The sequence below is a fragment of the Hesperophylax consimilis genome, chromosome 4 (genome assembly GCF_061612785.1).
Source record: "Hesperophylax consimilis isolate HC1 chromosome 4, BYU_Hcon_1.0, whole genome shotgun sequence".
Classification (NCBI taxonomy): Eukaryota; Metazoa; Arthropoda; class Insecta; order Trichoptera; family Limnephilidae; genus Hesperophylax; species Hesperophylax consimilis.
In genome coordinates, this window is record NC_142839.1 from 19,454,666 (window position 1) to 19,472,879 (window position 18,214).

Here is an 18,214-nt window from a genome sequence, read left to right on the forward strand (position 1 = left end):
TTTTTCCTTCCCAGAACTTCATCTCCTTCCTTTCCCTAAAAAAACACCCACACAGCATCCCCAAAGATGACATATGGAAGTTATTTTCCTCAGGGCCTCCTGTGCGGGGTTAATGTTAAAAAAAGAGCGAAAAACTCAAAAAGAAATTATTTTAAAAAAGCCTTTTTTTTAGTAATAAATCAAAGGATATTCACAAATACTTTTTACTAATCTTATTGATTTCATAACCGGTAGAATAACTTTTAAAGTGGAAAAAAAAAGTTTTTTGAATAACTTAGTGAATAAAACCTCAAATTGTAATATTTAATTATCGAAGACAATATTAGCGATTCTGAAACGAAAATCTGAAAAAGAAAAATAATACGGTCACACCTAGGACTCGAACCCAGGACCCTTTCCTTGCCGGGGCACGGATGAGGAAAAAAAATGTTGATCAAATTTATTAAAAATTTGAATCACATTTGTTCAGAACAAAATAAAATTCCAGATAAACTTAAAACGGAGAGTATAAATGTATTTAAAAAAAAACTTTTTAATCTTAAGTTATTAGAACAATATTAGAAAACTACTTATTTAATGTTATATAAATATTTAAGTTAAGAAAGTGAAATGTAAATTTCTTTTAACTTAATAAATAAATAAAAAAATTCTTCAAAAGTTTACGTTTAATCGGCAACAAATATTTGTAAACGCAAGTATTAAAAATATACGCACAAAGTTTATAGAACAACCTTGATTATTGAGCTTTTCGAGCTTATGAATAAATGCGAGTCAAATTATCTACAGTACATAGACATGACATACCGAATCTAGCACAGCCTGACCTAACACTACATTTCTTATAGTTTTTATTGTTTTAACATACAACAGCGTATACCGACAACACTAAGGAAATCCACTGCTAAAATAGTCTAATCACGGTAAATAAACACTTACATACATAATCTCTATTACTGTTTATTTGTACGCTTGGGAGCTAATTAATGCTTGTCTGTCTCGTATTTAAAACATAGATTAGCCGAATGAACAGCTAGCTCTTTTTTGCCGCTCCCATGCCCGTTCAGTTAAAAATACTAATTTCAACGCCCCCTGCAATAGCTATACGCATACCTTACTAATACATGCGTGTATTATGAGAAAAGTTACTATGTGTCTCCCAATGTCAGGACCAACACATCAACACTACCTAACAGCGGGAAAATTATGGTACAGGTAACACATTCATACTTCATACATTTAAGGCCATTGTGTTTTTCTCCGGTCGAGGAAGGGACGGTTTTTTATAGGTAGGGCTAATGGGACATTATTAAATTATGAGCACCCCTGTTGTGAGGTAAGAGCACTCCCAATAATATTACTAAGCGTATCTACACAACAGGGTAGCAAGAACTAATAAATACGTTCAATTATAAATAATTAGCAGTCGTTCCATGTTTTTTTACATTAACTTAGAATTAGAAAATGTATTTATATATTTATAAGACTTAGAAATATTCTTAGACTAGAAAACCTAAAAAGAGTGTACCATGCAATTGTACAATCTATATTACAATATGGTATTATTGGCTGGGGAGGAACTTATAACAATATATTAAATCCACTTAAAATAGTTCAAAGATTGATAATTAAAGTAATATTGAAAAAACAATCCAAATTTTCTACTGAGATTCTCTTTTCAATATTCAATGTACCCACAATAGACAATATAATATATAAAAAATATTCAATTCTACAAATTTATGAAGAAATACAGTTAAATAACTTACAATTCAATTCATCAGTAAGATATCAAAAAACTATCAAAATCCCAAAACTTAATACAAAGCACACACAAAATACCTATCTCTATCTAGGTATAACATATTTTAACATCCTTCCATTATATCTAAAAAATATTGAAGATATTCAGGAATTTAAAATAAAATTATTAAATTACCTAAAACTACTATAAAAGTCCATATCTTACTCTTATTATTATTTCCTTCAAATCTTGAAACTGTATTATTGATAAATCTTGCCTATTTCTTACTTATCCCTTTGGTTTTGCAAATATATTATTTACTTACTTACATGATTCCATATAATTGAGCTAGGATTCACTCACCAAACACAAGAGCCTCGTCTCTTTATGGTGAGGAAAAGCTATTATTATTTACCTGTATAACACTGTATAATATGTATAATTGTATATTTATTGTAAAAAACATACAAATATTAAATAAAAAATAAAAAAATAAAACTCCACACAGGATGCCTTGAGGTAAATCGTTTTTGGGGACGCTTTGTGGAGGGTCTTTTTGGAGATAGAAAGGAGTGAATGAGGATCTTGAAGATACCCGTTTTCTAGGGGGGAGGAATCAGAAGCCGGCAAATCATTCCATAGACGAGATGTGGAACTCAATAAGGATTCGTAGAAACGACTCGTTCTCATGTGACAAATATCAACCAAGTTAAAATGTTGGGCGCGCGTTTGGCGTGTTTCCCGACCAGGCTTCGGTGCCGAAGGGATCAATGACGCTAGTTCCTCGGAGCATTCGATTGTTCTCGCGTAAGTGAGATCGTCTGTAAAAACCCAGTATAAATAAATTTTCCATTGAAATACCGGTTGAACAAGGACAATATTCCCACCTGACACCTGCGCTCTAAAGATTGCAATCCGTTTTTTAAGACAGCGGAATCTATCAAACGGACCCCTCGTTTCAGCACCGAGTCTAGGGGTTTTTATATGGGAGTATATTGGGGCTCCAGAACTCCAGACTAGAGATGGCTGCCAAATTCCACAAAATTCCAGATGCCAAAAAATTGGACGCACATGCAATTTGCACAGGGTCAGCAGTTGTGTACTGTTAAAGTATCTTGACTCTGGTTTCCTCACCCGTACTTGAGCTGGTCACTTAATGTTCCTTCACCTTAGACAGAACAGATGTGATCGTTACGGGGCGGTAGTTGGCGGGATTGGAGCGGTCACTCTTGAATGGTAACGTATGAATGACTGCTTTTTCCATCCGTGGGTACAGAGCTACATTTTATTAGGGTGCGAATAAACATGCGAGCCAGCTGCTGAACTGAATCACGACTTATGGGAAAGGAACGAAGCAACTGCAAATGTTGTTTCATTCCTTTCCCGTAATTCGTAGCTCGGCTCGCGTGTTTTTCTCGTGTCTTTTTTTGCGTTACCTCAACATAGGAGGATCCACAGGGCCTATGTCATCTTTGGAGATTCTGTGTGGAGGGTCTTTTTAGGAAAAGAATAATGGGAAGTTTTTTGTGAATTCAGGAGTGACGGACGTATGAACCACTGCGTGCAAGGCGATATTCTGAGATAGTGGAGAGGTCAAAAAGTCTCTGGCGACCAGTCTCGTGGAGAGTGGAGAGTAGTGGAGAGACGCATCCTATACGTCTATGCGTCTATGCAAAATAGAAGTACCCAAGATGCAATAGCCAAATTGAAATAGAAAATAATTCAAGACACATTAGACAAATCTTTGAAATACTTCGGAATCTTCATAGATCTTAAAAAAGCTTTTTATAGTATTTCTTACAATAAACAAAAAATAAACTGTATTGGGATAAACGATAAAGCTCCAAAATGGATAAAAAGTTATTTATTTGAACTATACTAAGTAGTCAAGATAAATGACTCACTTAGTCTACCACTAACAAGTAATTTAGGGATACCGCAAGGCACAGTCCTAGGCTCCCTACTATTTATAATTTATATCAACGATATTTTCAAACTACATACCAATTAACGCAAAAATAATATCATATGTCGACGACACAACTATCATAATGAATGGGATCGACTGGAATGTAGTACACGAACAAGCAAATAATAGAATGAACACCTTAAAAAAATTGATACAAATCTTCTCTCATTGAACACTAACAAAACATACTATATACATTTTTCAATTAATAAACTAAAACACTCCCTAACACTAAAATAATTATTCACAATAACTAATGTGATAAAAACACATGTTTCCAAGGCTGTTCAATATTGAACTCAGTATCAGAATTTAAATATCTCGGAGTGATAATAAAACAACATATGAAGTGGAAGAGCCATATCTGTGAATTGGATAAGCCTATCAGAAAGTGTGTTTATATGTTCATAAGATTAAGAAATATTTTTAAAGTCAGTAACCTCAAAAGAGTATACTACGCACTAATCCAGTCGTTAATTCAATATGGAATCATTGGATGGTGGGGGTCATACAACAATATTCTAACCCCGATCAAAGTGGTCCTGAAGCTAATCATCAAAGTAATTCTAAATAAACCCTCCAAATATCCAACAGAAACGCTAATGGCAGATTTCGGGGTGCCTCGAGTAGAGGATATCTTCAAGAAAAATGCAATTATCCAAATTTACAAAGATAATATCATCAAAATATTTGAAACCCACCTAACAAAAATATATCAAAACAATACCAAAATGTAATACCAAAATGTAATACCAAACTAATGCAAAACAACTAATCTATTTAGGAATTTATTTCAATAACCTTCCGATTTAAATAAAGAAATTAAAATATATCAACAAACTGAAGTTATACTTGTCAGGAATAATTAACTAACTAATTGTCTTTTTCCCTTTCTTTATATTTATTATTACTCTATATTAATCTCTACTTTATTTAGATGTTTCTAATTACTCTCTTAATTGCTCAATATTTAGTACGTAACAGAATCCTTTATGTGTACACCTACACATATAGATGATCCAGAAGTTTCAATCGCTCCTATTATGTATACCTATTGCATAATGTTATTCTTTTTTCCTTATAATTAGTGTAACTCGCTCACCAAGCAAAAGAACCAGTTTCTTCTTTGGTGAGATTACATTTTAAATATATTGTGTACCCATATATAATTTATATAACACCACTGTACCCACTTATATCTATATTAAGTTTTTAAAAAAATTAAAAATGACACACTGCAACTATCACGTCTCAAACTCGTCAAACGAGCAATAGAAAATTACCTACTTAAAGTATAATTGTAGATAAAACAACGTGTTACCTCTAATGAGTGTGTTGGTACCAGTGGCGGTTTGTGACTTTTCAGTGAGCTAGAGTGGTAAGATTAAAAAATAGATGTTGTTCAAACTGAAAAAAAACTGATGGATATTAAAGACAGTGTTTATTTTTAGTTTGTCTTTTATATCCACAGAGAACTGTTCAAATATTTGCCATTCTTAAATGCTTTGCACTGTTCATTAAGATTGCTTGATGTCTTTTTTGACGCACATATCTAATTCGTTTTCAGTTTTATCCAGAAATTTAAGATTTTCATAGAAAACGAATGATACTGCCTCTGAGATTATGAATTAGTACTAATCTGTTACCTGTTCTTCTATTTTTCTATTCTTTATTTTCCCGATAATTTTACAAATAAAGTATACACATACACTTTAGAAAAAAAAACGTACTAAATACAAAACATAAAACGAAGAGCAGTGAAGGAAACCCACTAATGCAATGCCTGTGTGAGTGTGTCATTAGAAAGATAACTGAGGTTGAACAACTGGAATGCTAAGAAGAGGTAAGGTAGCTTAGTTACAATAAAGTTATGCTATTTTAAACTATTAGTTAAATTGTACTTGTCAAACAAGTTTACTTATCAGGTGAATAACCCTATGAGTGAATTTCTTTATCCTGTCTTTCTCTTATCCAATGATGCGTTGAAAGGTATTTTCAACAGTCTCTAATGTATACGTTTTTCTAGGGATTTTATTAATATTTTAACACAAGGCAGAAACACAAATTACAAATGGTTACAAATCCATATTATATACCGGCGAAACAGTAAAACGGATTCGTTGCCATTATGATTAACTTGAGAAAAATAATTAATTGGTGAAACTAGTTTATCGTAGCGAAATAATAAGAAAAATACCTAAAATGATGTTTGTGGTTTTTATCACTTAATAAAACTTTTCGTGTAAGTGTTTTGCGACTTATTGGTTATTATATGATTCTACCTACAGGTACATATGGTACTGGATTGTACTTATAATGTGTCTAGATTAGTGCTAAGCAGGCCCGCAGTAAGCGGACGTGAAGGGCGGGCATTCAGGAAGCGGCAAATGCAACGATCTCGTAATGTTCATACTCATTCTCAATAATTAGTACAGCATTCGGCCCAGGGTTACTACTCAGCTTCTTTAAAGCTAGATGAAGCTTCAAATGAGGTCATAAACATCAAAAAAGTCTGTTATATTTGTTAATTTTCATCATACATGTATCCTGATGAAGAAACCTTATGTTTTGAAACATGTCGATTATTTTGATTAAATAGTGGTTAAACTTATTTATTTATTTCATTTAAATAAAAAAAGTGTTTTAGGTTCTTTATTTTTTTCCGATATTTAAACTCTGTTTTATACTGAACTCATTGACATAAAATTACCATATTTTCATGGGCATAGTTTGTTTTGCACGCGGGCGTTCAGGCGGCTAGCGGCGGACCTTGTATTACGTACCTACCTATCTACTCTGTGTAGACAATTATTATAGATCTATTGATCAAGAAGTAGGTATTACATGGACAATCGATGTTAAAAATACGCCCAATGGTAACAATATAAAAATGTGTAATCGAAGAGATCCACATGTGCGTAGATTGAGAAGATTATAATAATATAATGCTAAAGTGAAGTATATATCGTATTGTTTTTAGGGCCGACGTCATTCCCTGACCAACAAGCTCGTCATTCCGATATTAACAATTTGCTTTAATAGCACCTTGGATGAATTTTGGCCGAGCCAAATTGGGAAAACTGTATATACAACAGCCCTCATAGATTAATTTTGCGGCGGTAATAATGCTTAAGTGAAGTATATCTCGTATTATCTTTAGGGTCGACGTCATTCCCTGACCAATGATCTCTTCATTCCGATACTAACAATTTGCTTTAATAGCACCTTGGATGGAATTTGGCCGAGCCAAATTGGGAAAAGTATATCTACAATAGCCCTCTTATTTTTACTAGACAATCATCTTATTCATCTCTAATATAAACACTTAACACGCACAAATCGACACCTCATATGAAAAAGGTGCGTCATCGCATCATGGATGAATAAATTCATGAAGCTTATTATAACGAACGAGCTTTTGTGAGTAGATTTTCTTATTAAGATAGTGTAGGTACCTACCTACTTTGTATAAAATATTGAAACCTCAAGGAGAATTTAATTATTTTACTTGTGGTTAATAGTTTATTCTCATACATATACACTTTGCTGATTTAATGTATTTAAAGCTATTAATTTCAAACCTGATGGGATACAACGTGGTTTTAAAAGCATTAGAATCATTAAAACGTTTTTATATTTAAATTTCGCGATCAAATATTAAAAAGGGAGTTACTAGACAGATCTTTTACAATTCAATTCATCTTCAAGTAGTACTGAAATCTACTTATAAAAACATTGATGGATTTTAAATCGAACTTTTTATTCTTGTGGGTAAACTTTATTGCATGTCACTAATGGACGCATTTCTCCAATCTAGCCAATTCAAAATGTTATTGGTTTGAGTTATAACCTCTATGTAATTACATAATATTCCTGTGTCTGGTTTTATATGCGGCAATATGTTTTACTGTAAATAAACCTTTCTTATCTATATGCACAGATGGTATTTATAATACAATCGAACTCTTTGTGGCGTTATGCAAATATGTACTCCTAATAAATCGCTAATATTTATGTTCGAAAATGTGAGAAAAACTACGATCGTATCGGATGTGACGATGAAAATAGATGTTTCAATATTGCTACGTGTTTATCCCAAGCTATTTCGAGTAAAATATATATTTTTTAATAAATCAAAACACTTTTGATTTATCTTAGCTCTGTGATTATTTTGGCAAATCTCTACCGAAACTATGAACAAACACTTAACTTTATATTGATATTTACCACCGAGTTTTATGACTCATAATGTTTATATTTTAACACCAACCATTTGTTAATTATTGTTTACTTTTAAAGCTATTTTTATGACGCAAAAACAGTTTTTTAATACTTCATAAGCGTCCCAACTGCCCGGAGCCAGTGGGACTACGGAAATCTTATTTGAAGAGGGGAAGAAGAAGAAGAAAGAAGAACTAAGTAGTACCTGGATATTCAAAGCTTGTCACTAAACACAACTAAAGGCAATTCGAGACACGATTAGGTTCTTAAAGTGGCCCTTCAAAAGGGCGATATGAACATCTACCACTCAGATTCTTTATTTTTTTCATTTAAGTGATTTAACATAAAACAATTATGATACCAAAGACCTAATTAAATGAAATCTGCGAATCTGGGTTTAAAATCATTAATACTGCTACTCTTTGTTTTTTCTTAGGCATTTCGTATATTGCTCACACTCAGCACACAGTAGAAAATCAGACAAATTGAAATCAAAATATTGTTGTTCCCGTCAAAGCTTATCCGGATCTTAATTTGATCATTATTTTCATTTCCGACCTCTTCGTACTAGTTTCAGAGAACCAAAGAATTATAAAAGGTTATTTGTCACTGACTTTGTTTCTTTATCTGTGTTATTTTTTCCAGTTTTTTGTCCCCGTTTCAAACTAGTATTTCCATCGCTTATTAAAAAATCAGTTTCACATCTTTTATGGGTCTAGTGTTTCATGATAATAATCTTTGAGAGATGTTGGTTTTGAGAGCTGTAATACATATAATGTAATCAGAGATATGCTTTATTTTAAATAAATCCATTTCAAATGGAAATGCAAAATGCAAAACGGGTATTTTCCATTTTAAATGCTTTTCTAAAAACCATTTTGCGTTTTAAATGCTTTTTTCAATGCATTTTCCATTTTAAATGCTTTTTTGCAACGTTCTTCCTACTATCTCCACTCATCTTTTTTTCATAAGCCCCAAATATCAGTCGGTCCTCAACCTCGCTATGAGAGATAATTTACATTTGTCGAGATGCTCCCTGGTAGGAGCCCTGGCAATTGAGTGATACCATTACAAAAAATACTGATTCAAATACTGAACATGGGGCCCCGGCCATGACGCTGTAATATTAAATGTTAGATAGCAGTTTCTATGTTTTTACGTTGGCAACATTTTTTTCCATTATTTCTGGCTTTCACCCTTCAAGGGTGTTCTTGGGCATCATTTAAAATTATTGAGAAATGAAAGGTGAATTTAAATATTAATTTTATTTAAATAGGCGAATTTCAAAATTATAATGAAAATTGGAGTCGAGTTCAGACTTAGAAGAGATGAGATGTTGAATGGAGGGGAGGCAATTTTAGATAAGGCTTGATAGAAGAAAGGATATTTGTTTAGAGAGGGACAACCAAAAAATATGTGATCTAAAGTTCCCACTTCTAGACCACAGAATGTACAATCTGAGGAGTCAATGACGTGAATTTAAAAAAAAAATTGTGGTTTCATAATCTGTAGTCGTGGTGTTTAAGGATTTACCATCATGTAATATGTTTTACATTGATGTCCATTATTAAATGACAAAATTGTTTAAAAATTCTATAATTATTTTAATTGTTTGACCTGAGAAACCATTTTGCATTTTCAATACATTTTGAAAATAGGTATTTTGTATTTTCCATTTGAAATGCTTTTCTAAAAACCATTTTGCATTTTGCACTTTCAAATGGAAAAGTTCTGACCCATTTCCATTTTGCATTTCAAATGGTTTTGGGTACCCATTTTGCACATCTTTGAATGTAATAGACATAACAAAACTGAGACGAATAAATACTAAACGCCGGCAAATTACAAAAACTACAAAGCTGCAACTATTGAGAGCTAGTTTTTTTCCCTTTTTTGTTTTTTAGAGTTGGTATTTTTTGCCGAGCTGTATCCGCGGCCAATAGGTGTGCGAAGGTATTTTCATGGTCAAACTATTTGGATACGCAAGCATTGATTCAGTTACAACAGGATTGAAAATATATAGATGTCTATGACCAGTAGTTACGAGACTTCGCGGAGTAAAAAAGGTACCACAAAACACGGCTACCATCTTAAAATGATTGACCGGACCTGAAACGCTGAACCAAACTTACAGACAGACGAAATGCAAAGTGGTCGAGTTGAAACAGGACTTCGCAGCGCTCACTCAAAAAGAAACTGATATTTGTTATAAATTTTAAAAATCGTTGTAAATTATTACATAATTAAAAACTCGTCATTTTTTTAATTGAGTAAGTAGATTAATTATTGAGAGAAATCTTACATAGCTTTTTTGTCACTTTTCCGTTTATTAAAAATTGAATGTATCTGAAATTGACTCTAGCCTAAGTTTATTTTGTATTACTTACGTTAATACTGGTATGCAATTACGTGTGCGCAGAGGAAAAAAATATGAATCGCTTTCAAATATATTCCGAGTCGTATTATTATTGGGGAACAAGCATAGACATAACAAACAATCCAACTGTTATCACAAATCAAGTGTCTATTTCAATTCATTAAAAATTTCAGTTAGGTATTGAAAACTATAATATTCAAGGCAAATAATTTCATTCGCATCTTCTACCTATGTTTAACGTGTGTTTGCACAGCTGTGAAGGAGACCAGATATTAGTATGTGTCAGTAACGGCTACGGCGGCTGTGCGTTGTTTAATAACAATAAATCAATCGAATACTTTACTTGGTGGATCCACTCGCGCGGGGGCATTCCGGTCGGAGATGTCGTAGAAAGATGGAGAGAAGCCGAACGAAGGATTGACCGCACAACTAGACTTCACTCGGCATGTATTGTTGCCGGGCATGTATGTCTGGCCCTCCGGACAACACTTGATGACGAAGGGAAGGTCTTTCCTTGGAGCAGAACACGTCCGGACTATGACGGGCTCTTCGGATGACCTGTCGATGCAATAACTTTCCGGTCCAAACGACATTACTTTCCCATTACTAATTAGATTCATATTATTGCCGAGCATTCTAAATTCGTATTTTACCGAACTGTACTCATATGTCACACTAGGATATTGGCATGGAAGTAATCCGCTTGATATGTTGACAAGGGATACTGTTTCGTCAAACAGATATTCAAAATAACTCAGAATATCTTTACGTATGTTAGCGGAGGTGTTATTTTCTTCTGATTTGTTTGATTTAGAAGTGCTATCATTCTTAGCTTTGATACAGGTATGATTGACAGTATCAAAAACCTGATCTCCGATACAGCACTTCCGGACGGTGCGGAGTCGTGGAACTGGGCTTTTACCGGCTTCTGGTTTCTTGTCACCGCACGATATTATTACTACCGATCCTTTTCCAATATTTTTCGTAGAATTCGTCTCCATTAGAAAGATCTTATCGATACAATATTCACCGGGCAGCGTTTCAGCTGAATTCAACAGATCTTCGAAATATTTTTCTGTTTCTTCACATGCAGCAGGAAAACCAATCTTCACATTCAGCTCAATGCTAGTGGTTTTCAAAGGCACTTGAGGGATCTCTAGAGATACGTTGAATGTGCCATTTCTATTGTCTCGGAATACCTCTGTACATGCGTACATAAATTCGTCTCCCAAGTCCAAGCGGACTAAGCCTTGGTCATGAGGGCAGCACTTATGAATGCCCGGAGAGTCATCCCATAATCTTTTATCTAAGGAGGCATTTTTGAACTCACTTATATTATTTTTCTCAAACCCACACAGACAAGAAGGAGCGATGAGTAAAATTACTCCCAAAGATAACATGTTATTTCTCCACTTTTGTGCTTCCATTGTCAAAAAATTTCACAGTGATGGTATATAAATTAATTGCTATAAAATTGTTTCATTTCATAAAAAAACACAATGTTCAAAAAAGTTGCGATGTTCAGTCACTAACACAAACTAGGGGCATGAATATTAACACTAGTTTTGAAGAATGTTTCCTTGTTTTACAAAGTTTGTACACTTAGCAAATAATGAACTTGTTTTCTTTATAAATCTTCTGTTTTTGTTCGTATGATGAATGTATCACTTGATTATTGTTTCACGAAGTTCATATTAATAAAAATCGAAAAAAAATTGAACGATAAGAGAATTTATTAACTATAGGTTGCACTCCGATGAAATTCAGACTTCGCGCCTGGGAGCCTCCAGAGGAAGTGTTAAAGCAACGCGTGCGACGCCCGGCGATCCTGCCAACGTCTGCCGAACAACAAGCAGTAAGCACTGGCAATGCTAATGCTATAAGCTCTTCACGACGCGCCGAAGCTCTCCACCACTCCCCCAGCCCTCCCACTGAAAGCTAAACACAAAAGCTAACTTTTTAAACTAATTAATTAACACCATTAACTCCACGTCACCGAACCGCAAAAAATTATAAACATTTACATCCGATATCCGCGACACTTTTACTACCACACTCGACGTTGTTTACGTATTTACTCCCATGACATAGGTACTACAAATACAAACAATTATTATTAAATATTGCAATGTGTCACGATACGCTGCACTCTAAAGACTGAAGTAATACTTTTTTTGATAACGCATTTTTAATATAATTACCTAATGTCTGCGCTTGAGGTAAATTCTTATCTCTCCGCGTGTTATCAGATATTGCACGTTTCCTTTCCTTAGAAGCCGGGTAATATTTTGTAAATATCTCAAAAACAAATATAATATTTAAAATTATATATGAAATAATTGACAGACATCTACAATATCAATATTTTACTTAGGAATTTTCATGGACAGTATTAAAATGCGTTCAAAACTTCTAAAACCTAGTTCTGCACACTGCACATTGCAGTGCACCTGAAGGAAGTCATGATTTCACAGAACTGCTATTGTAGTTGGTCGGATCCTGAGGGTTAATAGGTAATGGGAAAAACTTTTAAAATATGATTGACAAGGTGACTAAATGTCTAATCTAATCATGTATAACATCACACAAATCTTTTTCTTAGAATACTAGGTACATTAAGTGGAAGATTTTCATTTATTTTTATTAGATACGATTCTTTATATATTTTAAAACATTATTTGATAATGTGGTCCTCACTGGGTACTTTACCCGTGCTTAGGCCCCCATTTTACAATTTTATAAAATGATAGAATAAAATAATAAATTGAAATAAAACTGAGAAGAAATAAAATGAAATACAATAATAAAGGCGACTGAGCTGAAATAAAATACAATAATAATGAGATAAAAAATTAAATCGGTAATTATGGTACCGTCTATGAGGTACGGTTGTACTTAATGATGTGTGTACATAATGAAGAAGCAATGTTACCATCGGACGGTGTAATCTAATGATAATTATTTTACGCATGTGTTTACCATTTTATTACTACTTTGACTAAGCAAATAAAATATAAGGCTAAGAATTTGGAAGAAAGCGGGGTTCAAAGATTTAGGAGATTATTAATTGGAGTGGTAAAAATCTTAAATAACTGAGACAAGCGTTAGTGTTTAAAGATACACGGCGGGCCAATAAAACCGCACCACTTATTCATTACACGCTTATAATTAGAATGGATTTTAAGTTTGCGCTAAATAAATACGAGATGTGTTAGAAAAAATTTCTACCTCTATTATATTGAAGCTCATAAACTTTACTGCTTTTAATAAAAATTATCTAATAGGACCTATAAACGCGTAATTATTTGTCTTGCCTACATTGCGCGCTGTGCAAGAAGTTGGTCCCTGTAAGAAGTAAGACGCGTAATTCTGCGTATTCGCTTGCGAACCGAAATGCGAGCTGAGCCTCGAACTATGGGAAATGGCGCGAAACGCCACTCGTAGTTGCTTCGTTCCTTTCCCATAATTCGAGGCTCGGCTCGCGTTTCGGTTCGCAGATGTATACGCACTATAAGATGTTTATTTATTTATTAATTTTAGGGAAATCGACAGTTTACATTTATTTCAGTTTGTACATAAGTATTATACAGCCAAAATAAAATGTTTTAAATGTTTCAAGAAACTTTATAACCAGGCTCGACCCTGACTTGCCAAGTCACTGATAACACCTAACACAGCGCCCTTGAGGTTTTTACTAGGGACAGGCGACGTTTAGCTCAGGTCCTGCCCTGTCTATGACAGATGAATATTTAATGATTGTTTTCTGATAACTAATATTTTGAAAGTGTTTATTTTATCAACGGTATATCGTTATTAAATCGTAATATTTAACAATGTCATCACCCAAGGGGACGAACACGGAAATATCCCCCGGTCATAAAAAAACATTCTTTGATAGACTTTTGTATTGATACGAGATAATACAGAAGTCAGATAAAAATAGCATTCTGCGTATTCTCGGATTTCTTCAAAGGATGAAAAAATGGAAAAAGTGGGGAAAAATACTAAAAAATACGTTAGGTAATTATATTTGGCAGTAAAAAAACAAAAATGTTAAAATGGGGCGCCCGCATGATAAAATTATTGTCAATACACTATTTGCTTTCAAAATAATAGGAAAATCGTTGATTTGTAGCTACATGTGTAGTTACATGATAACCCAACACAGTGACAATACAACACACCTTTAAGAAGTAATATAAAGTCAATAAAAGCGATGAACGAAATAACCTATAAACATTACCAACGTAACCTATTTAACATTTTTTTTATATACAGGGTGTCTGGGGGTAAAGTGCACTAACTTCGGAAAGTGATTCTACATGAGTAAAGGAGTAAAAAAGACAAAAAAAATTTCGAAATTCCAACTTTTTTTTCCAATACAAAATTTTTTTCCATAGAAAAATATTTATTTTCCCTCACAAACAATTCAACTTTTTTACCAAAAAATGTTGGAATTTCTGAAAAAAATTCTCATCTTTTCTACTTCTAAAATCATGTAGACTCAACCCCCCGAAGTTAGTGCACTTTACCGACGGACATCGTGTATAGTTAACTACTTTTCAAATGTGTGTTTTATTGTCATTTTGATGGGTTATCCCGTCAACCCAAAAATATATCGACAGACGAAAGGTATATTGGTTGTTTGTGGGTAGCTACAATTGCGGTTTGTAGAGTAACAATAATATCTTGTAATGTTTATCAAAAAATTCATATAATAATACAAATTAATATAAAACAAATAAATAATTTAATATGTATAAAACCCAGTGTCAACTTTGGTTGAAGTAGTTCCCAATGATAATTTTGTAAGATACTTTCACTATCGCCGAGGTGCAAGACCAGCATTTAGAATTGAGTTGTTGCTTGAAATGGCTTTGGCCGTGTATGGTGACCAGATCTGAATAGCCAGGTACTTCCCCACCTTACTATTTTCCATCTTCTTCCCCTTTACACTGACTTCAGCCTCACAACATACACCAATTGGGAATGCCATAGTCTCACTGGCTCCAGAAAGTTGGGAGCTGTTGGGACTCTCGTGCGGTATTCATTTTTTGTTTTAATTGCATTTTTTATTATTGACATTTTGTATAAGTTAGTCGCGCTTTTCCAATAACAAAACCCTGTGCCCGTTTCCGAGAAGTTGAAATTAATTTACGTGACTTTTCCACACCGGGTCAGCTGTCACTGTTTAGGGTTACTTTCCCTAATTAATTAGTCCTGAAACAAAACCGTTCATCTTTTTTGGCACTTGATAAATGTTTTTTTTATCCCAACTAAGAACACCATAATTTTGTTTTGACCGGAGGGACATTCACATACATTAATGGCAATTAATATATCACGCAAAAAAATAGCCACAGTATTACAGATGTAACTACGTTATTATAATAGTACATCTTGACACACTTAAATTTGTAGTGAGGCAAAGAAGGAAGTAAACAACGAACAAACTTTTTTTTCATATAAGAAATACAAACATTCCCGGGTTATGAATAACGTGACAATATTTGAAAATCTCCTTCTACCACCACAGTAAGCGGAAAATGTTGCTAGTGTTGTGATGGAGGACTTAGCCAGCCGAGGAATTGAACACACTACGCCTGGGTGGGACCCAAACGCGATGCCAACTCCGACCGGTATTTTGAATAAATAGTTTTTTTTTGGTTTCTCTAAACCTATATTAGCGACCAGGGACGGCCCTGTGTCAAATGGCACGTGGCGCAAGTAAAATTATTGCGCCTCTTTTTAAAACCAGTAGACGCCTAGGCCCTAGGTAGACGTTAGGTGATCACTGTAGAGGCCTAGGCCCTAGACAGTAGGTAGTAGATAGGTGATCATTGTAGTCGCCTAGGCCCCAGGTAGTATGTAGTAGGTAGTAGGTAGGTGATCATCACTGATCACTATAGACTCCTAGGCCCTAGGTAGTAGGTAGTAGGTAGCAGGTAAGTGATCACTACGATCAATAATATTAGGATGATTTGTGTTTTGTGTAGCGCCGTTATTATGAAAAATAATCTTAAGGGTGATGTGTTAGGACTGTTAGGTATTAGATATTATCAGCGCTTTGGCGCTTTAATTCGGCGCCCGGAGCGGACTGCTCCAATTGCGCCCGCATAGGACCGGCCCAGTTAGCGACTGCAATATGTAGAATACACGGTTTAACAGTGCCGTCTCATTTGGCAGGAAAATAATTAACGATTTCTTTTCTTCAAGTTACATTAATTTGTATAATTTAAAATTATTGTTAGAGCATTATAAAATTTGTTACCTATTTCTTCTACGTCTACCATTTATATTTAGTGGGTAGTTACATCGTATTAAGTAAAATGAATCAATTCTGCCAAAATAAGTAAGTAGGTATCTTCCTAGTTAAAAAAAATTCCAATGTAGTATTTATTTTTCCATTTCATAAAGCAATTTAAATAATAATAATAACATAACATTTATATAGCGCAGTTTTGTGTTGTTTCACTACAAGTGGAACATTTGAATGTGGATTTTTTGAAGTGAAACTTCTTTAGGCGCGTAATGGATTTTCGGGGACGGAGTAAAACCGAGTCAGGATCGACACGAAAATGCGGGTACCCCCACCACCGCTCACCGTTCACTGTCCCTCTCTCACCATATGCGCTTGTTGAGGTGGGGGAGCCGCTCACGAACGTTCTCTCCCGACACGGGACAACAATCGATGCAGTTTTTGCACGATTCATTAAGGATTTAAGTGCTCATGTATATATCTCGCACTTTAGTTACCATAACCCAATTATCACGACATTAGGAAATGATATTCATGAAATTGACAATGAAAATGGCACATGATTGGTAAATTGTCATTGTAATTTCTTTGTAATTTTTAATTGTAATATTGTTATTTATGTAATATTGTATACTTGTGAATAAATTGAAAATTTTTGGAACTATACATTAATCGAACGTCATTCATCTATAAGAAAATATTAGAAAAAGCAAATCCATGCTTCGTCGTTGAATTATTTAACCTCTAATTTTCAAACTAACCTAAGAGAGAAAATAGAGATGATGAAATGAAAATAGAGAGAGAGGAATACTAGAAGTTTCACTTCTGTCTTTTTTTAATCTGTAGGTAGGTACCTATATATTTATTTATGTTGTGCCTTTGGAAGGGTGGTTGATTTGTGCTAAAATCGATGTAAAATTTTGTAATAACAATGATAATAATTTATAACCAAAAACAAATAATCTTCAAAATATTCTGCATTTGTCGCTATAAAAATGAACAAAAGAACGGGTTAGATGGTTTGGGCATGTAGAGCGGATAAACCAAGAAATTAGTGTATGGAAAATATAAGACGCGAAAGTGAATTGAAGCCCGATGAAGACATGGTAAGATCGAGTGAATAAAATAATTAAGAACCAATACCATGTCACGACTGGCAAGAGTCAGAATGATACAAGAATATGTATGAATGTGACTGAGGCAAGGAGTAAGTTTGACAAGACAGAATAGTGTGGCGGTCCACCCTCTCTGACAACACTTACAGAGAGACGCCGTGATTGTTAGTTAGCTTATAATGTTTAAAACCAAAGTCACCAGCATTTGATTCCGTCATAGTAATTTCGATCAATAGATCGACCTAGATACTAAGGAGATGATAAGCATCTATATAATTATTATTCATTATCACGGAAAAACCATTTTTCTTTAATATTTTACAGTTGGATAATCCAATATTATATCCATGAATATTGCTTAACCATATACCGACCCCGTTGTACGTGATAATTTAAATTGCTTAGCCATATACCGATGCCGACATGCGTGATAATTAAAAATAATAAATATCTATGGATGTTTTAACGTTTTAAATGATCCACAAAATTACTCTCCCAAAATGTTGGATTTCATTATTTACGCCCTTTTTTC

General features: G+C 33.9%; 1 protein-coding gene across 1 annotated transcript in view; it reads right to left on the bottom strand.

The window, feature by feature from the left end:
* LOC149424329 (G protein-coupled receptor Mth2-like) overlaps positions 1 to 12,363 on the bottom strand; it is a 92,110-nt gene extending 79,747 nt beyond the window's left edge. Inside the window, exon 1 of the mRNA XM_089651459.1 lies at positions 10,652 to 12,363. Within this exon, the coding sequence (XP_089507585.1) occupies positions 10,652 to 11,735 (1,084 nt within the window). The 5' untranslated portion in view covers positions 11,736 to 12,363. The remainder of the gene's footprint in view (positions 1 to 10,651) is intronic.
* Between the last annotated feature and the right edge of the window lie 5,851 nt (positions 12,364 to 18,214).